The 25,138-nt window shown below is 41.4% G+C and overlaps 1 protein-coding gene across 3 annotated transcripts in view; it reads left to right on the top strand.

Moving 5' to 3' along the window:
- The window catches only part of LOC115606465 (inactive rhomboid protein 1), a 125,491-nt gene that overhangs the window by 1,942 nt on the left and 98,411 nt on the right, over positions 1-25,138 (top strand). Inside the window, exons 3-9 of one of the 3 annotated variants that reach the window (XM_030482399.1) lie at positions 4,808-4,846; positions 8,483-8,612; positions 11,759-11,833; positions 14,811-14,964; positions 15,805-15,886; positions 22,578-22,715; positions 23,442-23,598. In XM_030482399.1, the coding sequence (XP_030338259.1) occupies positions 4,808-4,846; positions 8,483-8,612; positions 11,759-11,833; positions 14,811-14,964; positions 15,805-15,886; positions 22,578-22,715; positions 23,442-23,598 (775 nt within the window). Of the gene's footprint in view, positions 1-4,807; positions 4,847-8,482; positions 8,613-11,758; positions 11,834-12,307; positions 14,099-14,810; positions 14,965-15,804; positions 15,887-22,577; positions 22,716-23,441; positions 23,599-25,138 lie in introns of those variants that run through there. The other 2 variants (XR_003990905.1, XM_030482403.2) reach the window with 2 other exon arrangements.

Here is a 25,138-nt window from a genome sequence, read left to right as displayed (position 1 = left end):
AAATTTGAGATCTGCTGCATGGTTCTAAATTTGTCAGTATCAGATATGAGACAAATCTGGGAAATGAAAAGATTTTTTTGGTCTGTTGGCCCATAGTTCAGTTGCAGATTTTTTTTTTTTTTTTTGGTGATATATGTTTTAATCCCCAATATTAATAAAATGGGCTAGTTCCTTCTCTTCTCTCATATAACAGTGAAAAAGGATTATTTATCACTTGTGTCCCCCTCCAAGAAATGTAGATCCCAACCCTACAACATGTAGACTTGTTCTTAACTCTGTGACTGAGAATGGTTTAGCTGAAATTAAAATAATTCATGACAGTAAACTTCATCAATTCATATGTTTTTCCAGGACTGGGATATTATGAAAAAGCATTTTGCTTGAGGCTAATTGTATCTCTTGCCTCTTCTGGCATCTTTGAAATGTTCAGATGCTGCCTTCTGTTGTGTCTCCAGTGAGTGCAGTTTGGTGCAGGGCACAACTCCAGTGGGAGCAAGCTGTGGTTTTTTAAGTTTGGGAGTTGGTGAATGACGTCGTGGATTGTGCTATGGACAGCAGCTAGCGTGTGCATTGGGAGAGCTCAGTGCACTGCTGGCTATCTCAGGGATTTTGTTGGTTGCTGTTCAAAACCCTGGCTCTGGTATTTCCCTAGATAGATTAAGATGGTGTTGGAACAGTACCAGCTTCTGTCTGATACTGATTCTTGTTGCCTCTGCCATTTTGGCAGGTTGGAAGAAGCTCTTAATGTGGAGCTGTGATGGCTGAATGTTGCTTATGGTGCTGAATTAGTGTGATGCAATATGTGGCTACTATAGTGATTTAGGAAAAGCTTTTATGATTTCAAATTATGGTCAGGTGAGAAAACTGCTAGTATTTTCCTGAAACTGGTTTTAAGTACATTGAATGTGCTGGCATATAACCCAGAAAAATTTAGATTATTTCATTGTGGTAGTGTCCAGAACTCTGGACTTGAAAGTTAGTGCTTGATCTCCTGGTCGGGTATTTGTTATTAAGCTTTTAGTGTATAAAAGGGTTTATGATCTCTCAACTGAGCTCACTAAGTACAAGCATCACAGTTCTGAAGTGCTGAATGAAACATATCAAGACAGAAATCCCCTCTGCAGTGATGGTATTCAGAAAACAGAAGTTGTCACTTGCACAGTTTTGTATGTAGCAATACATAGAAATTCATGCTGCAGTGTCTGCCCCTGACTCTTACTAAGGTCAGTGTTTATAAGCCTTACATCTTCTTAGATGCAGTTGAGCTGTTGGCCAACACCAGTCTGTTAGTAGGAAGTCTCTTAATATTATCTCCCATGGATCTGTCTATAGCTGCCATGCAGATGAAGGGGAAGTAGAAGAAAAGGAGCATTTATGTTGCTCTGAAAGTGCTGGTTTTGTTAAAGGCCAGACACTGAGATCCAGCACACTACTTGTGCTGCTTACGTGGCTGGGCATCTGCATTCAGAAATTCAAATTGTGTTTGTTTATTGAAAAGCTTTTTCCCAATATCAGCGTTATAAGTACACTGCATCCCATACAACTGATGTAGCAGTTAAATGTATCCTTCTCTTCAGTGACAGCAGCTTGTGGAAGGAATCACTGATGCTCTTTATATGCTAGTACTGTTAATTTATATTAGATAAGAGGAGGTTTGTTGGCAGAGTTAATATCTTTCACTGGACTTCTGTACTGGAAGAAGGGCTTGTGTGCCTAAAACTTCTGTTTGTACCTTAACTGTACCTAATTCTGATTGTAGCCTAAAACTTCTGTTTTAGGTACACACACCCTTCTTCCAGCACAAAGCAAAAAGGGATTTTCAAAAGTATGTACGACAGATTGCTCAGACTTTTGATTTGTATCAGACTGGTTTAGGAGTAACAGAAGTTGTACCTTGGAGTAGAAGAGATTCTAAGGGGAGAGTGGAGGCAGAAAAGTGCATATGTCTTGGAGATGGTGAGACGCGTATGATTTGTAAACTAGGAACAGAGGAGTTTACCTTTCACATGCTGTAAAACCAGTATTGTCATTGAGCCTATGGGTCTTTTTTTTCCCTTCACCAGTGTTCTGAATCTTCACTCCTGGGCTCCTGTTCGGAATGTGTTCTGTGTGTTCCCGTTCAGACCAGGAATAGAGTGACTGGTTTAGGGAGAGCCGTTCCCTCACTGGCAGCTCTATCTCTGTGAGTTTGTTCTTCCACAGTGCAGTGGTGCAGTGGTTCTCCTACTGAAGAACTCGGTTCGGTAGCCCATGGAGAGATTTCACCAGCATGAAGGCCAGTCTGTTTTCTGGTGATGGCGATTTTTCTGATTGGAGTTGTCCCTGATGAAAGTAATTTATTAAATGGTTTCATATTATTTCTGGAAGGCTTCTTCAAGGAAGAGATGGCAAAAAGATTCCTTTTAATCACTGCATCACAGTAGCATCTGTGGATGGTTTTGGTGGCACATATTGAGGCTTTGGAGCGGGCAGACTGCTAGGTGGGGTTGATGGTGTATGGCAAGTTTGATAATGTTGAGGGGTTGCGTCTTTCCTGTGTTCTCATGTTCAGTTGCAAAGGTTGTTTCAGATATACCTTGTTGCTGCGATAGTTCTTACAAGGGGTGGATTCATCCTTTTTTATACTGGATGGCTGTCTTTAATTTACTAGTAACTTAGTACTGATTGTAGCCTAAAAATAAGGTTCACTATTGCTTTTTCCCTAAGCTATTGGAACCCAGATCGATTACTTTTGAGCTGCCCTTTCCTGGAGCCGTTGAAGTGTGTGTATTTCTTTATGGCCTCAGAAAGAACAAAATTATATCAGTTTGGGTGCCTTAACTCCATTTCCGTATAGCATAATGGTATGCATAATTGGATTTCTTTTACCCTTCAGACTCAAATTTCCTGGTCATTGTTCAGCTTTTTGTTTTTTATAGACAACTGCAGCCTATTCATGACAATCTTACCTCTGGGTTACTGGTGTGTATTTGCTTGTATTAATTTCTACTTAATGGAGCTGTGTGTTTGAGTCTTCAGAATATAGATTTTTCTTCCTTTAAAAGCAAGTCAAGCAGCAGAAGTGGTTGAGGTGTGTTGATGGTGGCCATGCAACAAAAAGGTATTCAGAAGAATCTGTCACTGTCAAAACAAATTGCCTGTCAGTTGTCTCTGTTGGCTTCTTCTCAGCCTTTAGTCATTTGCTGTCTTCAAAAACATCCTTCAGTTTTTGAGTGCTTTACCAGTAACACATACCCCTCACAGTTCATGGAGATGACTGCCAGTGTCTCCCTCCTCCCCCCAAAAACAGGTGAGGCAAATACCCTTTACAAGCTTGATAAGATAATGCTTGGTTAAATTGGTTTGAAATGGGTTTTGTAGTTTTTCTGAAGGCAGTATCGTCAGCAAGCAAAAATTCTAATGAGGATGCATGCATAGCAACATATGTTAGACCAGACTTGGCATTTTTTAGTTGCCTAACTGACGAACCAAAAGAGGTTTAGCAAGTGCGTCAGCACTGATGTCATTAATTGGCCAAACGCTTCTGTTATAACAAACCCCAAGTTACTGACAAACAAGGAGTTGAATGTCCCTTTCTAACAAACAGTAGTTCTCCTGTGATAACATTTCTGTATCCTCTGTCCCTCTTTCACTGGACTCCAGTGTTCTTCCTTATATGTGTTCTGAAAGGCTTCCTTTCTATAAGCCCGTGCTTTTCCATTCGTCCATCCATGCCTTTAAACACCCTTCCTGTAATATCACTCCCTTTGTATAGTTTGTCATTTAGGATTGCTCTAGGTTCCATTTTCAACATGACCAATTGAAATCTGCTGTCTTTTGGTTTAAATAATTGTTGGAGGTTTTCATTTTGCATCATCTTTCTAATGTGGACAGTATAAAGTTTTTATCACATTAATTTTTTAGTATATTTGGAAAATTTATTTTAAGAAACAAGTCCTGGTTTTCCTTGTTATTTAAGGGGAAAAAAAAGGGGTTGACTTAAAATGAAAATAGGTGTTTGTTTCTCTGATACAAAAGTGAGTACAGCTGTTAACAGAGCCTTGCTCCGTGCACTGTTGTAAAGAAGGTTTTCAGGTTCTTTGCCTTGAAAACTTTTTCAGCCTCCTCTTCCTGAGTCTCTGCTTATTGCCTGGGACAGACAGAGAATTGGAGAATGATTTCATGCTTGTGCTGTGAGTCTGGCCAGGCTTGTACGTATTGTTTAGATCCCTGGGGGGAGCAGCAGCGGCTCTGTGTGCAAGGCCCTTTACAGAATCCTGGCTGTGCATGCAACAATAAATGTTTGGCATCCTCTTTTTCCGAGTCTTGTGGGTATGGGAGCACCAGAACCAATCGTGAAGAGCTGTAGGTCATTTGGGGCTGCACAGGATGTTCCTTTGGTGAAAACGCTAGTAATAGTCCAGAAAAGAAACTGAAGTTTAAAATCTGCTCTAAATCAGACTGCAACCTCTTCTGTTTTCTCTTAAGGTAAGCATGAAATAAAAAATATCATGTAAATACAGCTCCATAAATGCAGCATATCATGGGACCACATTACAGCAACCAGTGTTAGTGAGAGGACTAAAATGCCTTGGTCTGTTTCTCTGTGTTGTCAATCTAAGCCTACAGTATGTCCCTGGAAATCACCTACCATTAACTTTTGATTCTTTGCAATAGTTGTATTTCCTTTACAGGAGTTTAACCCTTAATACTTCATCCTAGTTTTTAATATTATCTCTTTTTTTTTTCTTTGTATTTTGTGTACTTGCCTCGTTTATTTTCTTTTGTTGTGTTTTGTTTTGTGTTTATGGCCATGTTCCCATTTCAGAGACCAATGTCCTCTAACTGATGAGCAATTGGTTTCGGGGTAAGACCAAACGTTCTAAACAATCACCTTTGTCTAGAATGGCTTTCCTTTCTCACCATCCTTATAATTGTGCTTTGTTTCTGGTTTCTGTTTTACACCGAATGATGAGATAATTACATGCTAAATCACAATGTCTGTAGAAAACATATTGCTAAAGGTTTATGCCAGGATAGTTACAAAGGTCCTACTAACATTTCTGTGCTTCCTGTAGGGTATCCAGAGTGGGTGTGGTACTGTCCCTTCTGTGAACTGAGAAAGGTTGTGATCCTCTGAGAATGCAACAAGTATAGCCTTGGCATTGTAGTTATTCCAACAAGGAGCCCTAAAACAAATTGCTGTCTGATGAGCAATGACATAAAAGTACAGATCAGTGAGTAAACTATTTAATCTCACAGTAATGACAGAGAACTCTTCAGAGACCTGGTTTTGAGCAGCTGTGCTGGTTGATTGTTCTTGGTGCCCTACTAAGTTAAACTGGATGACTGCACTGTACCCCCTTTTTGGATGTGTGGAAAGAAAAGCACTTATCTCTACCCAGGGCCCCAGAAGTATTAAACTGCATCTCTAGTCCCTGCTTAACATAAAGATGCTCACCTAGATACTCAGCTCCCATTCTGAAGTACTTCAAAGAAGAATTCTTTACAGAAACCTTGCTTTCAATTCCTGTGGCATATAAAAAGTTACTAGCCATTCTTGGGGAAAAAATGAATTTGTGTTTGAGGTGCTTTTCTCCCTCCTTTTCCATGTGCTAAAGCAATTGTTTTTTCAGCTGGGTTTCCAGAGGAGATGCTGGTGACAGCAGTCAATCTGCGCTAGTGCGGTTTGTATCGTACTGCGAGATTGTCTGCTGTTGCTGCTATATTGAGCTCATGAGAGGAGTGGTAGGAGATTTGGGGCAAATTAAAGCTTTTGTTTCTTGTGTTTGGTTTCTGCCTGTTGAATTCCTTTTTACAGGAGAGGTTTGCTTCCCTCTGGAAATCACAATGCTCAGACTAATCTCATAAAAGGAGAAGGGACTGTTACTGCCCAACTGTGAAACCTAATCTGCTTCTAACAAACTCTTGGGCTCTGATAAGTCAGTATTTTTAGGTCATCAAATATAACTCAGAGATTAGAAAATCAGTATTAAAATATTTAAAGTAAAAGTGTCCTTTTCTAAGATGATTAACTGAAATGATGGGAATAGTCTATCTGCTGTCCCTCAATCTCCCTATCATCCTGAGGCCTAAGAAATGTATAAATTAGGAAGAGCACTGGGGGAGAAAACGCTTAAACCAGCAAACCCAGTAAATCTAGGCTGTCAGACAAGGAGAATGGCGCTGGAGGCCAGGTCACTCTTGGGAGAGTCTGTGGTGATACCAGGTGTCTGTACCCATAAGGTAGCATCCGTGTAACCCATCACAGGGTTATCTATCCTGAGCATTTCATCCGGCTGCAGTTGCAGTACTCTCCCAGAAAGAGAAGTCTCAGTGAGAAGATACTGAGGACTTTACAAAATCTACCTTTTCATCTCCTCCTCCCCACAAAGCCACCTACAAGGCAGGGCAGACAGAGGGCTGTTGGTGTCCTGAGCTCTCCTGGGGAGCTCCTGAACTGCTGTGTTCAGCACCACATCTATCTGTTAAAAGATCTGCTAGTGTAATTCCTTGTAAAAGACAAATCTTAACAGTGCTGAAAGTCATTATGATGATCAGTTTTCCAGCTCCCAAGGTATCCTTTGCCAAAGCTGGGGAGGGAAGAGTAACTAATTTCTTACCAATAAGCAGGCATTTTCCAGTTTACCCTCTTTCTCCCTTCACGCCCCAAAACATATGCTCGTTTTGGATCCATTGCTATTACAGTCTTCCTGGCTCCGTGATGAGCCTATTAATGAACACAGCTGAACAGGGCAAAAAGAGGGGGAAAAGCTCACTGCTGTCATAGTGACTTTTTTCCCTATTTTGAATGGTATCTCCAGAGACCATTAGTCCAGGTCCTGTTTGAGGTCACTTTGCCCTTTCTTCATGAACTCCATGTGTTATGCAGCCCAATGTGGTGGCTGAGGAGTGTGGGCTCAGTTATCTCAGGAGTCTCTGGTTAGTCTCCCCATCTTTCTACTTGCCCTTAGATGTGTTTGGAGCAGTGGTCAGGGATTTGGAAGTTTCTACACAGCTGCTCTTTCCATCAGCCAAATGTAAGCAGTGGGCTGTGGTCAGGATGACTTGTTTGTACAAACAGTGGGGCTTTGACAGTTTGTAAAGCCCCTGTGTTGTCCTTCATCTTCAGCATATATAGGTCTAATAAAAGAAATGTCCCCTGGGACATATGCAGGTCGATACACACAGAAGACCTGGCTACCTGTGTGCATTTGTCTTAATTTCTGTAGTACTCCATAACTCAGATGAACCAGAAAAATGGTACATTAATTCCTTTTCTGGGCATTGAGGGCTCACTTGTGGCCAAGAGATAAGGTGAGTGCAGCACACACCCATGCCTGCCCTTTTCTCTGAGTGATACTGGGTTATCTGGGATACCTGCCTGGTGGAGGGGGATGGTCTGACAGAGACACATGTCCCAGAATGTAAATAAAGAAAATTAAATAAACATTATCATTCCTAAAAAACTGGTCTCATCAGAAACTGGTTTGAAATTAATTTGGTTAAATGGGAGCCTCCGAGAAATCAGATGAGGAAAATACGTGCTAATATCAAACCTTATAGTGCTCTTATTTTAGAACAAGTTCCTTCCAGCAGCTGAGGTCCTCCTCCCGTGGATTTGAGCTCCACCATCTCGGGGATGCCCCAAAGAACACATGAGTTTGTAGAGACTAGACCAATGTTGCAGGGCCATTGGAAAGAGCAGTTGCAGAATTCCTCCCTTGTCACACTGTATTCTTACTGTTTTTGCAGCAGTAGCTGTCTTTTACAGGGCAGACTCCTTGTAAATACTTGCATTTCTGTCTCATAGCTGCCTTCTTTCCCACCACCAATCCAGAGCAATCCAGTAACACCATGGTTCATGCTGAAAAGGTCCTGCCCTGTCATGAATTTGTCTCGGTTTGGTTTATCAGATGAGAAAGCCCAGGTGAGGCCAGGCAACTCTCAAAAGGGTGCCAGTGGTCTGTTGATCACAGGTTGGGATCTGTTAAGTGAGTAACTCACTGGTGAGCTTAGAGAAAGGAAAGACAAATGTTAGTTATATGTTTCTTTTAATTGAATCAGCTCTTTCTTGCATTCCCCTCTGCCGTATTGGGTGGCTTAAAGATCTCTATGCTTGAGTGACAGGCTGTGTCGATATTTAGTTGCTTAGTAAGTTCATTAACCTGCAGCTAAATCCAGGCAATGGCTAACTCGAGCTGTTTTTATATTTAAGCGAACTGCATCTAATCTTTCCAATGTATTTTGCTCAGCATGTAATTAAATAAGCATGACCCTGCAGCCTTTGTCGTGAATGCTTCCTGTTTTATAATTGTGATGATCTGAGAGATGTAATTAAGGGGTTCTTAATTTTACATAATTGGTGGTGCTCCAGGTACAACAATTAAACACAACTTTCAATACTTCAAAACCTTATGAGTTAAATATATCTCTACTTGGAGGAATATTCTGGGGGTATGCTTTTTGAAAATTGTAATAACTTCTTTTTCTGCTCTTCAAGGTTTTCGGATGTCATCCTGGCAACAATTTTGGCTACCAAGTCAGATATGTGTGGCAAAAAGTTTGAACTGAAGATTGATAATGTTCGCTTTGTTGGCCATCCCACATTGCTTCAGCATGCCCTTGGGCAGGTATGGTACAAGGTCCACGCTGGGGACCTACCTTCTTTACAAACTGCATGGCTTAGGAAGCGGAATTCAGAATGTGTGTGTTGGGTTTTGATCCTGTTTTTACTTCCTGATGCTCAAAGCTGTCTTTTACTTCCAGATAAATAGGGTGAGTGGCAAACGGAGGGAGCTGTGTCAGTGATTCACAGAAACTCCTTTCGGGTTACTGTAGAAAAGTAGTGTGGGTAAAGAGAAGTAATACTAAGCAGTCCAGCTTAAAAAGCTGTTTCTCATTATATTAGTTATTGCAAGTAGCTTTTTAGCACCTCTAATTAGTATGGCAGTTAAAAAAACCCAAACCCAACACCCAAAACCTTCACAAAGGCTAGAAGCCTCTTCAGCCTTGTTTGGCTTTTAACTCTTACTGGTGTTGAAGATGATTCACAAGGCTTGGTTAGAATAGGTAGGAAGTTGAAAGGTGGTCCTAAAATCTTCTTGTGGATAAAGTCACAAGATGGACTGTAAGAATGAACTAGGCTTTGGTAATTTCTGAATTTAACACTGATTTCTCTCAAACTGAACCGCTTTGGTCTCATTTTGCATCACATTTACTAAGTCGTTCATTTTTTCAGGAAAAATATCTGCTTGCCAATTTTATCGTTCTCTCTATCTATAATTAGAGATGGAAACAGATTGTTGGCATCTGCTGCTTGATACTTAGAGAACCAGACTGCTTTAATCCAAGTGAGGAGCTGGCTCCAAGCATCAAAAGATGCTAGTGTTCCACTTTCGAAACTCAGTCTGGGGTCTACCAGAAACGTGATGTAGGGTCACCAAGACTCAGTCCTCAAATGTTTAAGCTGTGTTGGGAGAGAGAATTCCAACTGTCCCCAAGCTGTGCAACTACATCACCAGCCCCAGTCAAGTGATGAACCAGGTGCAGGGTCCGTACAGGTCCCCCAGCCAGGAGCAAAAAGGAGATGGGACCAGAGACAGGGCTGGAGGACAAGGCTGCAGTGTTCTTAACCAGAGATCCATCCAGGAGACAAGCTGCCTATGACAGTGTAGGTTGAAGGCCCATCCACAAGATGGGGCATACCTACAGGCCATGGGCTGAGCTTAAATGGGGCTCCAGGGTTAAGCTTGGGGGACCCAACTGGGATGGGTCAGGGCCGTTAAGACTTGTTGGTGCCCTGGCAGCATGGCCTGTTCTCTCACAGTATCAGATTCCTTTATTTTGTTAATCTTGTCTGAAAGGCACAGCTTCCTAAATGTGCTGTAAATGAGGTTAAAAATCTATATCTGCATTTCTTCACCACATATTATTATACATTCTCTCAACTTCCCAGTCAGTTTTATTCTAATTGCATGAAATGTCTCTTCATTTTCAATATGTCCAAATAAAAATGCATTAGGGTAAATGAACAAAGTTACAAAGTGCTGTGAACACAGTGCTGTGAACACTTTGCTCCTTCTTGCAGGATCTTTTTGGGTGTGTCTTATCACCCCAGTAGGCACAGCAGAACTTTCTAGTGTCTAGAAACTTCTAGATGTTTCTAGAACTAGCATCTAGAACTAGCATCTCTGCTAGTTCATTTGAGTCTAAATCTGGGACCGTTTTGCAGTTAGGAGGAAGCTAGATGGAGCTGCTTTCCCATGGAGCAAAGGCAGTGACCAGAGTGATCTGACAGTCTCTGCTTTGGGTTTCTCTAGAGTTCTTACTATAGTAAATTAATCCATAGGCCAGCTCAGCAAATTCTTACTCAGATGAGATTCAGGAGTTACAAGAGCATGAGTAATTAATCCTGTGTGCCAGACCACCTTTTATGTAGGAATATTCTGAATTCTTCAAATTCCTTCAGCATTTTCTTTTCCAGCTTAGTCATTTCTTCTTTTTTTCTGGACAAGAGGTGATATGAAATCTAGCCTGCATCCCAATTGATATTAATGGTGCCAGTTTCTTTGATTTTAAGGAGGGAACAGGATCAATCCCTACATTTGGAAATGCTTTTGAGTCTGTATTGACGTTCACGAGACATCCTGGAACCTGTAAGTCCAGACAAATAAAAACAGTAAATTGGCTTTACCACCCTCCTGTCATGGCCTTTTTGATAGGACTTCACTTACACTTTAGAAAAAAAAACCCCAAAAATGTGTTACTTCTTTTAGTTTCTCTAATTTTTAAGACTACTGAGTGAAAGCACTCAGATTTTGGAGCTCACTGCTGAGCAGTTTGTTGCTGATGCTTGTGACCTGTCAGGAAGGGTGGATGCAGCTCTGCTTTTGCCAGCATCTCTGCATTTGCCCCATCTCAGATGCTGCATTAGCTACATATGTTCATGTGTTGTGTAGAGAACAAATATTAAGTTGTCTGGGTGTTCGGCTGGGTAGGTTATAGCTGATTTCACTTGGGATTGGATGGGTGTTCAGCAGGGAGCTTTGGGGGTGGCAGGAATGTCCTCTGGATTTTGTGCTCCATCTTGTGGTGACACTTGCTTGATTCAGAGTTGTTTGTCTTGGATGCACAAGCTCAACTTGCTTGTGGTGGCTTCCACTGTTCCTCCCCACCAGAAAGTCTGTATCTGTGTTAGGGATGAAGCTCTCTTCTGCAGAAAGAATAGGGGAGGGCTGTAGGATGTGTTTGAAATCCTGCAGGAAGGGAAAATCAAACCTTTTATTTTAGTACTGCACTTACAGAGCATATTTTTTCTCATAAAAGCAAGTTTCTAACATAACTCAATTCAAATGGGGATTTTAGGAAAGGAAAGAATATGTGTGGCCTGGGATGAGAAATCTATGGACTTCTCTTTAGTTAACAATATATATGACAACTGTGCTTGGGAGTTGAAATGTAGGGTCCCTAGTGATGCTAAAATGTGCTAGTAAAGACACGTATTAAGACTGTTATCTTCCATGGTCATGACCATGCTTTGGTTTAAGCCTTCACAGCTTTTCAAAAAAGGCAATGTTGTAAAGTAACTGTGACACTTTAATTAAAAAAAAATAAAATCATAGTTTTAGTTTTTACAAGTCAAATTTGATGGTATAATTTGATTTGTCTGCTCTCTTTTCTCAGTAAACTTGCTTTTTGGCTGAGTTAGGCTTTTTCCCCTTTATTACTGGATCCAACTGACACAAGCCTATGGGATTTATTAAAATATATTTTTCAGGTATCCAAAACAGATCCCTCACCGAAGAGAGAGATGCCCACAATGATTCTCTTCAACGTGGTGTTTGCACTAAGGGTAAGGACTGTCTTCATTCCATCTGACAGCAGGGTGTGATTTGGATGTATAAGAGAATGCAGTAGGCTCAGGTACCAGTGGTCTCTTGTAAAACATTTCATTGGATTTTGAATTTGATTTTGAAACAACAAACCTAAACAATGTAGAATATGACACTGGCAAGTAGGAAAGTTTTCCAGCCCAGTGGAAAACAGCTTCTCTTCAGGACATTTTCTAGAGTGTTTGGTTTTATATATCCAGAGTGTAAAGACATGTAAGAAACCACTTTGCAAAATAGAGATGAACCCAGTTGCAAGTCCCACATGTGTCTTGTCTTCCATTATTAGGGAGCTGATAATCTGTGACTTCTCTAGGCCCAGCAGAGCTGTGCAAGAAGGCAGCCTGGGTCTGACTGTCCTTTGTTTCAGATGCTGCTCTCTGTACGTGAGTGCTCTGCTCCTGCCCAGGACAGGACCAAATCCACACAGCTGCACGTTGCTGAGCCCTTGTGAGTCCATGCAGCTTGGACCTTGGTTGTCAGCTCTGCTTCAGAAGCAGAGGCAGCAGGCAGTGTGGAGAGTGGCTCATGCTTGGCCAACCTTAAAACTCAGGTCCCCACCATGGCCTTGGTCAACCCAAGCTAGCTTAGGGCAGAGTCATTCAGAAGCCTACACTGGCTCAGAACAGCACTGTTTTGAGCCCTTACTCATGCTGTGTGTTACAAAGACATGTACCTTTGTTCAGTGCCTGTAAGTTTTGGTTTTTGGGTTTTTTTTAAATAAGGAAATAGTATTTGAAAGTGCCTCCTCTTAGCAATGAGATGTAGAGTAACAGGAAGCAGCAGCTGTAGCATTCTAAATGGGAAGAACGTACAAGTGAAGAGGAAGTAGGTTATGACGCTCAGCAAGAATCTGGAGCAAATATATAGGTTTTGATTGGAATTTTTTTCAGGTCTACTCTACTGACTAGATGTTGGTATCTGTGTTAAGGGATCCTGGCTTGGCTAATTAGGTGGTGTAAAACCCTAGAAATTTCATTATGTTTGAGCATTATTTGATTTTTGAGCTCTGGCTTTCTCTTCCCAGCCCACAGGTCGCATCTGTGGGGCCATCATTTTATTTTTGTGGCATGTACACATGTGAAGAAACATTTTAAAAATAAAAGAGGGACTTGGAATAGCTGTCTCTATGGAAATTACTGATTTTTTGCTTCACTGGATATAATGTCATGATTTTATATTTGTTTTCTTCCTTTTAGCACTAGTACTTTTCTTACCGCTGGCTTTCCAGCAGTGACTAACATGGCCATGACCACAGTCGAGGTGGCTTGTCTCAGCTGAAGAGCAAAATTTCACACAAGACAATTATCCCAGCAACAAGTCTGAACCAAGCAGGACATCGTATGCTGGGTTCTGTTGGGGATCCAGCGTGCTTGTGCTTTGGGACATTCTTAGGTCAGGAAGTGCTGAATTTGCAATACAGGAGTTGATCACACATTAAGGGACTTTAGCTTCAAAGAATTTTGTTGTTTTGGTGTATTGGTAAAGCACCATGCTTTGGTTGTAGGTAAGTGTATAGATGCACATGCGAACACAAACATGGATGCACATGGAGTCGCAAGCAGAAGTGTTGAAACCAATGCTCTTTCATTTACAATATTGCAAGAGCTTGCTGAAATGCAGTGAAGACTATACCTAGCCCACATTTTTCTACAATCTAATTTCTAGTGGTTTTCCTAGGAAAACCTGTGGGGTTTTTTTCATTTTGGCACTGATGATTCTGATGTAATTCTGTGTGTAATGTGGCACTAAGTCATTTGCCAAATGAGACATTCTTAGTTCATAGAGAGCTGTCAAGTTTGGGAAAAGTGCTGTGCAAGAAGCAAGTGGAAATTTTTTCCTAGAATGTGCAGTGCACTGTAGAGGGTGGGTGGAGGCATTCTGAGATAAAGATGAGAGTCCATCTGCAGTGGGCAGACAGAGCAGGCAAAGTCCCAAATGCTGTAATCAGCACTGATCCTGCTGTGTTCAAGCTTCAGGGTTACCAACGTGTCGTGACTCAGCAAGAACAGTGCAATCAAAAAAAGATGAGTCATGGTTTGCTAGTTTACATGCCAAATGTTCACTTGGTAGAAGTGTAAATTCCTTTAAATGTCTTAACAAACATTTAAAACAGCTGCTTACTCAGACTGGAGCCACCGAGTCCCCCTCCCCCTTGTCAGCTGTACTTACATGATAGATTTTTCCTGCACTTTCATTCTGAGACATGCACAAATGTGGTGTTAACTGTAAGCCATATTTGTGAAACGTTTGGGAGTGTAAATCCAAATTCATTCCGATTTGGGATCAAATTGTTGATCATGTGCTGACAATTCTTATCTAGTTACTGTCTTGTCAGGATATGACAAACATCAGTACAGGAACATGGAGTGAATGGGCCGTGTTAAAGGTACTGCAGTCCTCACACTGCCAGTGAATTTAACCTAAAAATCATTATATTCTGCCTTTTCAAATTGGTTGGCACTTTATTTTCTCACTGTGTGAAATAGATTTCTTTGGTTTCTACTAGCAGAACTCATTAGGCCCATTAACAACTGGAAAAAACAATCAGATAGGAGTTTCATACTACAGGTGCTGTGTTTGTTTGATGCACAGACAAGCATAGAAATCCCCAAGTCTTCTCTTTACTTTTGGACATCTCTTTCTGCTTTGTTGCTGCTAGAGAAAATTCCTTGCTTTTTCCAGTTGCCAAAGAGGCTGACTTTTGGTATCTACTGAAGATAATTATTTTCATAGAATCACAGAATGGTTTGGGTTGGAAGGGACCTTAAAGATCATCTGCTTCCAAACCCCCTGCCATGGGCAGGGATATCTTCCACTAGTCCAGGTTGTTCGAAGCCCCGTCCAACCTGGCTTTTTGACTACTTAACCATCACTGTAGTTCCATATATGTGATTGTGGCTAAATGACCGACTTGTTTCTTTTCTGTGTTGCCTGTAGGCCAATGCAGATCCATCTGTGATAAACTGCTTACACAATCTTTCCCGAAGAATTGCCATAGTCTTGCAGCACGAGGAGCGCCGCTGCCAATACCTGACCAGGGAGGCCAAGCTGATCTTAGCTATTCAGGATGAAGTGTCTGCCATGTCAGAAAGTATGTGCTAAGTTTAGCTTTGTGCAGGAAAGTGTTTGTCCAGGAGCACTTTTTCAGAAAAGTGCTGATTGTGCCTTCTTACTCCTTTTGTGGCTGGGATCAGTATGAACAAGTTTTGGTGCTCTTTAGCATTCTGATAGTTTTTGACTACATTTTGCTTCATCCAAGATCACTATCCCTATGCAGAGATGTCAGCTTTAGAAGTGAAGTAGCTTGTTCACTTCCCTTGCTAGCTCAGTTCAGCACAGTCACTGGAGAATGAATGGGCACTGAACCGTGACATTTGGATCTGCCTGTCAGGCTGAGATGGAAGAACTCATATGCAGCCTGCTTCACCCAACCTAGAGCAAGGTTCCCATGCTTTAATGCGGTGTGCTGAGTCACCAAGTTTCTTGTGTGGAAACTTTACTCTTACATGTTGTTACCATGGCTAGTAAAACAGTTACAGAGCATTTTTATAGCCTGTACTTCAGAGCAATTTACTATAATAATATGCAGTATTTAAGGTGAACTCTGACAGTGATGCATCATCTTGCCGCAAGCATTAAAAATTAAAACTAACATGCATAAGACCAAAAACATTTAAAATCATCACTTGTCAAATTCACAGTTATACGTGCTTAACTGAGTGGAGGTTTAGGAGAAGTTGGCAATAATTTACTATTATTTTAACATGTAACTTGAGTTATTGCAAAGATGATTGTAAATTAGAAAAGGATGTAGGTCATAGATTAAATGGGTTCTGTTCCTGAGATACTGGTTGATACCATGTGGGGGAAGAGGACACACTCTTTGCTTTGAAATCAGTTGTTTGCTTTCTTGTTTTGAAACTTTTCACAGCCACAGAAGGGCCACAGTCACCTTTTCATCACATCCTACCCAAGTGCAAACTGGCCAGAGATCTCAAAGAGACATATGACAGGTAAGTGGGATTTTCTTCCTAGCTCATAGTATGCTGCTTCTCATGAAACCTCTTGATCTTGTTCCTTAGGATATTATCCACCTCTTCATGCCGTTGACTCATTGGGACTTGGGTTTAGACCAGGAGGAGCAATGTGAAATCTAGCTGTCAGGTGAAATGTTTGCAGAATTGCTGTTGTAATCATTACCTTGGTCTCCCTTTGGATATGTTTTGGTTCTTAAAACTGTGACAGACATCACCTTTTAAGAATTACTTTCTTCCTTAGCACAGGGGCACATAATGATAAGTGAATTGTGGCATTGGAAAGTGTCATAGTACAATTATCATATTGCTGTAATGCTCTAAATCTGTAGCTAAGAGAAAAATGCTGCATCTAGCACTGATGGCAAGTCAGATACTGCTGTGGCTTCATTTGGTTACAGTGTGCATGTCTGGACAGTGTATTTGCATTAGGTGGCGAGACTTTCAGCAGAATGAAAAGTGTAACATGCTGTTTCTTGACTGGATTAAAAGTTCTGGCAAGGATTTCAAAGGAGTGTGGAGTTAGTGCTGAATTTCAGCAGGAGCTAGCACCAGCCTCCTCCAGCGTACTTTGGCTCTGACAGCTTGTCAGTGCTGACTCCTGTCAGTGCTGACTCCTCATGCAGAGCAGACGCTTCCATTCACGACATGCGCTTGCTGAAAGACCTTGACAAAGGAGCACAGAAGGTTTTAGTGGGGAGGAAGATGATGTGCCCTTTGATTAGGGTGTTTGGCAGGGCTTGGGAGAATTATGCTGGAGTTCCCTGATTGACTGTAGAGCACATTATATGATGTTAGACAAACCCTTTACCCTCCCTAGATTGCAGTTCCCCTTGTACAGAGGGAATAATCACAAGGCCCTGTAAGGTACGGCACTGAAAGCCTAAATAATTTAATGATTGCAAAGCACATTAGAAAATTTATAATAAGCTGTTCTTTGTTACGTTCAAGACCTGTGAATTTCAGCTTCTTTGGAAGGCATGTTGTATATTGTCTCATACAACTCACGTCAAACCTCTACTGAAGTTTAAAATAAGGCACTTTCTGTGCAGCCTGTAATTCTAATATTGAACTTCACCTACTAGTTACTTTTTCTATTCCTCTAGGGCTATATATTTGTGACTAGGCAAATCCTGATCTTGTTTCCAAGCATTTTAGTGACACAGTGACATCTTGTGGCATTTAGCTGTGACTGGAGGAACATGGTGTGTGCTAATATGACCCTTCCTGACCCCTCCTTCTTGACATAAGGAGGAATAGACTAACGACAGAGAAACACACATTGGTGCTGCCCCCCAGATGTAAAACAAGGCAGTGTCTCCCTCATTTAGGTACTGCGAGTGAGGGAGAAGCAGTGAAAGTTATATTTTGACACTTTTGCATGACATTGTCATAACCAAATGTAAAAAATAAGGTGTTGCTAAAAATATAAAATGTCTGTGCATTTTGTTGGAAAGCTCTATTCGAAGAGTAGTTAACAGTGTTGTTGGCTGGCTGGGTAATAAGGTGCCGTTCTGCAGCATTTTTCCATTAATACTTAATACAAGAGAATAGGAAATACACTAATATCTGCACTCAGCTCAGTTGAAAGGAGCTGCAGCACCTTGTCAGGCAGGCATAGAATTAAAAGTTTGGGGTTTTTTTGTTTGGTAGAAGAAATGGTCTAGAAATAGGATTGTTATTCTGCAGCTCTAAGATGAAGAATTCCTGTGTGGCAGCAGCTCTGGAGTAAAGTCTGTGTGGTCCTCTATGAAATGAGAGTTAGTCACAAGTGACATGGGGTTGCAGAAAAAGCAAGCAGACAAGAATGCATAAACAAGACTCAGGTCTGTAAGTTAGGAATCAATCCCATTCAGGATTTTAAAGTCCCTGCTGTAATGAATATTGTATCCAGTTTTGGGCACCACATTTCAAGAAGGATTAGAGAGTGTGGAGGAGTGTGAATGACCTAAGAGGAAAGATCGAAAGATTTGGTCTGTTTGTTTTAGAGGAGAAAAGGCTGCTGGGAACGGCAAGTTTTCAAATGCATGCAGTGACAATGTGCTGTTTTAAATTTACACAGATTTCTGGCATAGCCTTTGGCATAAGGGAACAGCATAGTAAAGTGGAGAGAGCACTTTGAATTGCAGATGGGAACCCAGCTCTCATCTGAGATTTGCTCAAGCCAGCATTTCCTATTGTCTGCTGATTTCTGCAATTCCTTTTGAATTACCTCCGTTGCTCCAAAGGTGCTGTTTAGCACTTGTTTTCCTGTAGATGGTGCTGAAGTATTTCAGGCAAGACCCAACATGTCCCTTAGCAAGTTGGTTTGTACAAAACCACAAGTGTATGAATCAAAATGTCCTTTGCATTTTGAATTAAATGCCTGTAATTTATAAGGCAGGAATCAATAGCCAGGTTATCTTGACCGTAACACTATTGCTGCTATGCTAATGGAATATTCTTTAATTAACAGCTCAGAAGTAATCAACATCTAAATCCTGGGACCTTTTCTGACTCTGATGGAGAAAACTGGAATGTTTCTTTTTTCATAAGTTCAAAAAATAGATTTGAGAGTCTTGTTCATCATGTCCCCAAACTTCAGCATTGGTATGGAACAAAAAGCATTGGCTTTAGGATCAAGAAAGTCCAGTTGCCAGTACTTCCAGTGTTGACAAATTTACCAGTGACAATGACTGTCTCTTTTAAGCCAGCCTTCAGTTTAGGGAATTAAGATAGCTTTCATCAAGTCTTACCTTGGTGAATAATATGTTAGCAGATAATATGTTAGCTTGATACTAGCTAACTGCCTGTCTAGTTTTAGCAAACTTCTCTTTTAGCTTTATAATTGGAATGAAAGTGAAATTATGGGAAGGTTTTGGGGGAGGATTGTTTATTTCTTCTTTTTAATACACAAATAGCCCTTATACATTTTTAGCTTAGTGGGATTTAAACGAACTGGTAGATCTAGCCGATCTCTGCAGCTCAGGGAGAAGTGGAATACTTAGGTGAGATTTAATGAATTATTAGATGTGATTTGTGTGGCTGTACTGTAAAATATAAACCAACTACTGTTACTTCATGAAAGGACTGTCAATACCTCCTTTACAAGGAAATGTGAAATAATTTCAAAGCTTTAAGTAGTCACAACCTGTAGCAAAAATAAACTCCAGAGCTACAAGCTTACCTCCACCAAACTAGAAAATATTATTAATTTCTAATAGAATAGGCATAAAATGAGGTGTGTATATGTAAAATTTCATAAAATATGAGGTGGGATTGTCTTTATTTTGCTGACAGTTATGAAAAGAAAGCTGCAGTTTTGTGGGATACTGGCCAACTGGGATACTGGGTTCTTATTTTGGGGCAGTGGTTCACAGTTGCTGCTCAGGGCAGAATAGAATAGAGCAAAAGAGCAGTGATATTCCCAAAATTATTCCACAGCTTCCTACAGTTCTGGAGGTCATTTCTGTATATTCACCAGCCTTCAGCTGATCTCACTTCCCCGAATTAGTCCACAGTCCTGTGAGCCAGAGTAAATATTTAACCACCACAGCATCCCCTGATAAGGAGGTCCATGCCTTCACTAATTTCTGTGTTTCTTTCTGTTTCTTTTGAACTTTGCTCCTTCTGGTATCATGAGATGTCTCATAAGTCTTATGATAGAGACACCAAACAGCTTTTTCCAATTTACTTCTCCCTGTCTCAATTTTAAACTGTGATATCCCCTCTCAGTATCCTTATCCCTCACCATGTATCCTCCAGTATTGCTCCTCATGTATTATCTAACCAGAGATTTATTTTTTTTTTAAATGTTGAAACTAAGTTTTTGTGGGATAAAATGGAATGCCTTTGAGGGTTTAATAGTCAGTTAGAGTATGTGGAGTGAGGCTATTTTTGCCCAGTTGCACTTGAAGTCTGTGGGAAAAAGGAAAAGTTGGAGCAATGTCTCTGGATACCAGTTAACTGATGGATCAGCAGGCATGTAAGGCCAAACAACCCTTATATAGGACATAACTGCTCTGAAAAGAGCTTTTGGAATTACAGCAGATAATTTAGTGAAAATGTCAACTTGGTGAAAAAGCTCAGGGTGCAGTAACACTGCAAAAAATCCTCATTAAATGTGAGGAAAGGGAAAGGAGCAAAGAACAAAGGAGCCTTCTGTGAATTCCTGGTGTACCTACTGCATCTTTGTGCAATAGTAGGTTTCCTATCAGGGGCTACTTAAACTGTGTCCCTGAGGTTCATGGTGTGCAATGCAGCCAATGCAGTCTTCTCACCTTCCCACAGTCCTACATCTTTTGGGTGATTGGCTCCACAATTTGAGTTAGTTAAGAAGGATAGAGTAGAATAGGAGGTAGGTGACTCCCTGATGTGACTTGAAAACTTGTTTTCTTGGTTTTCTCTTCTGTTGCTGGTTTTTGCCATTCTGCTTCTGACTCTAAAAGAAGGTGGCTTCTGGGTCTGCTGGTCCCCAGCCAGAGCGCTTGCGTCCAGCTCATGGAGATTGTGAGGCTCACAGTAAAAAGCTTGCTAAACAGATGACTTCATGGGGGTCTGTAAAATGAAGGCAAATGTGGATACAAACTTCACTTTCTGTGACTTGACTGTATTTCATGTTGCATGAATCTTTGTGTACATATTGGTGCAATTATTCAACACATTGGCTGGCTAAGGGCAGTCACATACATTGCTGCTGGAGAACGTAGCTTGTTCCTTGTCAAATTATTAAAGACTTCAATTATTCTTCATGCAAGGAGGGGCAGGTGAAGGAGCAACCATGTACATAGAGCTATAATGAAGGCTTGAATTTGTACACTTGAATGCAAATGTAGAAGAATGAAATTAAGATCCAGATCAGAACTGAAAATCTGGTTTTCTTGTTGTCTTTAATTCTAGGCTCTTGTATATTGCACTGGAGACAAAATTATGCTGTGGGGAGTGTAATTATGTAATTAAAGCTTCTGCCTTGGTGCACTTGGACCGAAGAATGAAACGAACCAACTGTATTTTTTTCTATTTCCTGAGTGTTAAACTGTGCAGGGAAAATATCCCTGCAAGTGTTTCATGTTTTCATGTATCTCTGCTGTTTTTTGGTAACCTGTTTTAACAACCCCAGTAGTTTCCAGGTAGTCTTTTATCTCACTTGCCATGTTCATTTATTGTCATGTTTTCTCTTGCGAGTATTCGGCCTGGTAGATGGTGTGGGTAACTCCTGCTTTAGGGTGCGCTTCATCTTGATGTATTCTGAGAGAATCCAGCTTTATCTGTCAGTTGGTGTATGTCTGGTGGGATAAGCAGTGTTACTGGTTTTCTTGCATTTAGTGCAAGAAAAATGGAGGCGTTTGCTGTGCTTTGCATGTTCCTTTAGGGTTTGGAGCCTCTATTCTGATGTAAGGTGGTAGTGCCAGAGAGACAGTGGATTAATCCTCTCAAGGAAAACATATATAATATCTACTTTATTTGCAACTTGAAAAATCAATATTTTTGGAGGTCAGTGCAAGATCTGAGAACAAAACCACAGCCTCTGCTTTTGAAAAGTGTTGTCTGCAGTGAGATTGCCCCTAATGAGTCTGATCATGCACAAGGCAGGACAGGATCGTGTTTGCTCTCTCACCACTCTGTTGTGGTTTGGTGAATAGTTATACTGGCAGCCAAAGCTGCCCACTGTTTTTGTTTTAAAGCTGCATTTTCAGGTCTCTCTAAAGCCTGTATCCAACCAGATTAACTTGAAAAAGACCATGTTAGTTTGTGGCCTGCAATTGAATGCTAGGTAGAATGTTGAAATCACCACTAAAGAGTTTCCAAGGCATGTAGTTGCTCCCGGCCTGTTCCTGGCATGTTTTTAAATATGCTTTATGTAGAGGGGAAATTCGTGGGTGTTATCGACACAAAAGTCATATTGCGAGTCTCAACACTCTTGAATTTAAAATTCAGACTGGAATTGTCAGAGTGCAAAATTGTATTTTAGGCCCTCTTTTCAGTGAAAGAGGCTTATAGTTGCTTTCAGGCTGAACCCTAGTGTCAGACTTTATTGTCATTCCTGAGATGTCCATCATTTCCACTCCAGTCCTGTTGTCTGAAGTCAGCTTAAAGGCTTAGCTTAGTCCCTGTGGTTTCCTAAAATGAAGAAGCCATTTAACCAAGCACGTTTGTGATTTCATGTGACAAGCAGGAGCAGGTTAGTAGGAAATAAACAACCTAAGCAGAACCGAAGGAGTCCGTTACTGTGGAAGTGTCCTGCTTGTAACCCCCTTTGCCCAGTGCAGACATCTCCTTTTCTTTTTTCTTGGAGAGGAAAATGGAAATTGGAGGTGAAAACATTGCACCCAATTCATCTTTGCCCTTTGCTGCTCTGGTCTAGGGAAATCTCTGCCTTGCAGTAGTTTTTCAGGAAACTCTTAACTAGAGATACTGCTGCAATGTTAAGAGCAGAGGGAGCATGAGATCAGTGGGGTGATGTCTTTCAGATCCCTCCAAAGCCTCAACGGGGATAATGCTCTGTAAATACAAGTTAAGGAAGCACTTGCAGCTAGGAATCAGCCAGTCCTCAGCCAGTCTGGGGATAGACAGGGTATATTCAGCCTTTTCTTGTCCTGATGTGATTCCTGTGCAGGCGTGAACCTGAACCACTATTTTCATTTGCTATACACAGTAAATGCTGTATGTATTTATTTTCTTCCTGTTTTAGTCTCTGCACAACAGGGGTGGTCCGTTTACATATCAACAACTGGCTGGAAGTGAGTTTCTGCCTGCCTCATAAAATCCATTATGTTGCCACAAACTTTATACCCCCTGAAGCAATTGAGAGAAGCCTGAAATCCATCAGGTAAGCGCAAGCTGTCCTTCAGATTCTGGCCAGCCTCTCCTCTAGTTCCAAATGTGGTGCCACGAATGTCTCTGCTAGCAGAGCTGGGGAGATGATATGACATGAGCTGTAGTGGTGGTGGCATGGGCTGAGACAGGGCTTCATTGAAACTTCTGCTTAATGCTGCTGTGTATGCGGTGGTATGAAGCAACAGCCTTTGCCTTAACATTAGGTGGTTGTACTGAGGTGATGCTGCAAGAGAGGTCTGCTCTCTTTCCAGTCACAGGAATTGTGTTCATTTTAATCTGACCCAGAAGTAATTTTGGTTTTAGAAGAAAAAGAGCCCAGGCCCTGTGAGATCTTATTTTCCAGCATTCCATTTTTACAGCTTTTTACTTGCAAAAGTGACTAATTTTTGCTTTTACTCTGTTCTGTATTTCAGTAGTGCAGATGAGCAGTTTTCAGACTGGCTGTCCAGTCTTAATTGCATGCTAGCACAGTGCAGTCTTTTTTTCCTAGTCTTTGGGGCATCCAGTTACCATATAACCTTCTATCTCTTTTTTTATAGGGAGCGCCTTACTTTGTGACATAAAAAGAAGCTTATTCTGAACCCGCTTACACCAAAAGGATAAGATTAGAAGCTTGTTTTTTACTAGTAGATTGACCCCAGGAATCATGCTCTGGGAATAACTAAGCCTTCAGGAAAAGCTGTAGTTTACTGTGCAGATGTATTCTATTTTTCTGCAGGCCCTACCATGCCTTATTACTTTTAAATGATGAGAAGTCATTGCTTAATGAGCTCCCGTTGGACTGTTCTCCTGCCCTGGTGAGAGTAATTAAAACTACCTCTGCTGTGAAGAATTTGCAGCAACTGGCTCAAGATGCTGACTTGGCATTGCTGCAGGTACGGGGAACTGTCAGCAGCTGAAATCCTTCTAAATCACAAGGTGTTTTCTTTCTGTGTGCCAATGGGTTTCTGTGGTACATGAGCACGTTCGTTCTGTCAGTGTGAGCAGAGTGCACAGAGAAAGCGTGAGCCTTAGACTGTGGGGAGAGGTCGGAGAAATGAAGGGCAGCAGTGCAGTGACAGCACTCAGCAGTCCTGCACCGTGTTCGAATTGCAGATTGCTATGGAGTAGCAGGGCTGCCTGGAGGTCTCCAGTCCACACCACTGCTCAGAGCAAGCTCAGTAAAGCAGGCTGCTCAGAGACTTGTCTGTTCAAATTCTGAGTATCTCCAGAGCTACCTCCCACAGCCTCTCTGAGCCTTAGTCCAGCATTTGACTAGCATCAGAATGAAAAACTTTCCTCATATCTAATGGGAATTCCCTTTCTTCTGCCTTGTGTGCATTGCCTTCTGTCTCCTCCCTGCGCCCCCCTGAGAAGAATAGTTCTGTCTTCTCTGTGCCCTCCCATTAGGTAGCTAAAACCAGAACCAGTAGTATCTTGACTTACACTGCAGTGGTCTGTCTTGGTTCTGCCATGTCAATGTCTATGTACAAATGGAGGTACCCAAAATGCAAGTGAAAGCTTACAGCTGCCATGGCCAAATATGTTACTTCCCCTGGATCTGCGAAGGTCTTCCTGCTGAACTGTGCTGAAAGGTAGTGCAAATCTACCTATTGTTTTCCCTTAGGATATTAGTGCACGGACTTTGCAGAGTCTCAGGAAGGAGCTCTTGTTTGGGCTTGGGCAAAACTTTTGGGCCAGTCTCTTCAAGACAGCAGCTTTTTCCGAATGCCCTTGCAGTACTGACAACCAGGGTGCAGAACTGAATTGCTCAAGGAGATGTGGCATGCCCTCAGGAAGGGAAGTTTGTGCCAGGGGAGGGAATGAGGCTCTGGCAATCATGTGAGACATGAGACCACTGAGATGTGGATGACTCTGCTCATTGTGGCACTTTGCTTGTCAGGTGTGGTGAATGTATTAAATTCAGACTCGGGGACATGATCTATGCTTTGTGTGACAGGGGAGAACATGGCTTGTCATGTCAGATGCTCCTGGTCATAGGTGTACACCTTTTCTTATTTGAAGGGGAAGGTCCTGTTTTGTAATAGAAATTCCAGGCCTACTTAGAGTGGTCTGTGGTGTTGCTTGGCATTATATAGCTGTGGGATGAACTCTGGAAATCCCCTACTGCTTCTGTAGTTCTGTTCTCCACAAAAAAGCGAAGTTAAATGCATCTAATGATACAGGCTGGATTTTATGTCTCCTAGATGCTATTTATGTGGCTCTTCCAGGGCCATTAACAACCACTGACTTGTTTAACACATTAAAATACTTTGTGTAGCTCATTATTGAAACATCTCAGTGCATTAAAAGGCAGTGTTGGTTTCCTTTATGTTTGCCTCATAGTAGAGGCTGATTCTTTTGTTTTATTTTTCATGTGTAACACTTAATGCATTTTGTGCATAAACAGAAATAAGGTTTTGGGGCATGAAAAGT

This window comes from Strigops habroptila, chromosome 4 (assembly GCF_004027225.2).
Source record: "Strigops habroptila isolate Jane chromosome 4, bStrHab1.2.pri, whole genome shotgun sequence".
Taxonomy (NCBI): Eukaryota; Metazoa; Chordata; class Aves; order Psittaciformes; family Psittacidae; genus Strigops; species Strigops habroptila.
Note: the sequence above shows the minus strand (reverse complement) of the source record. Positions and strands in the feature narration are given on the sequence as shown.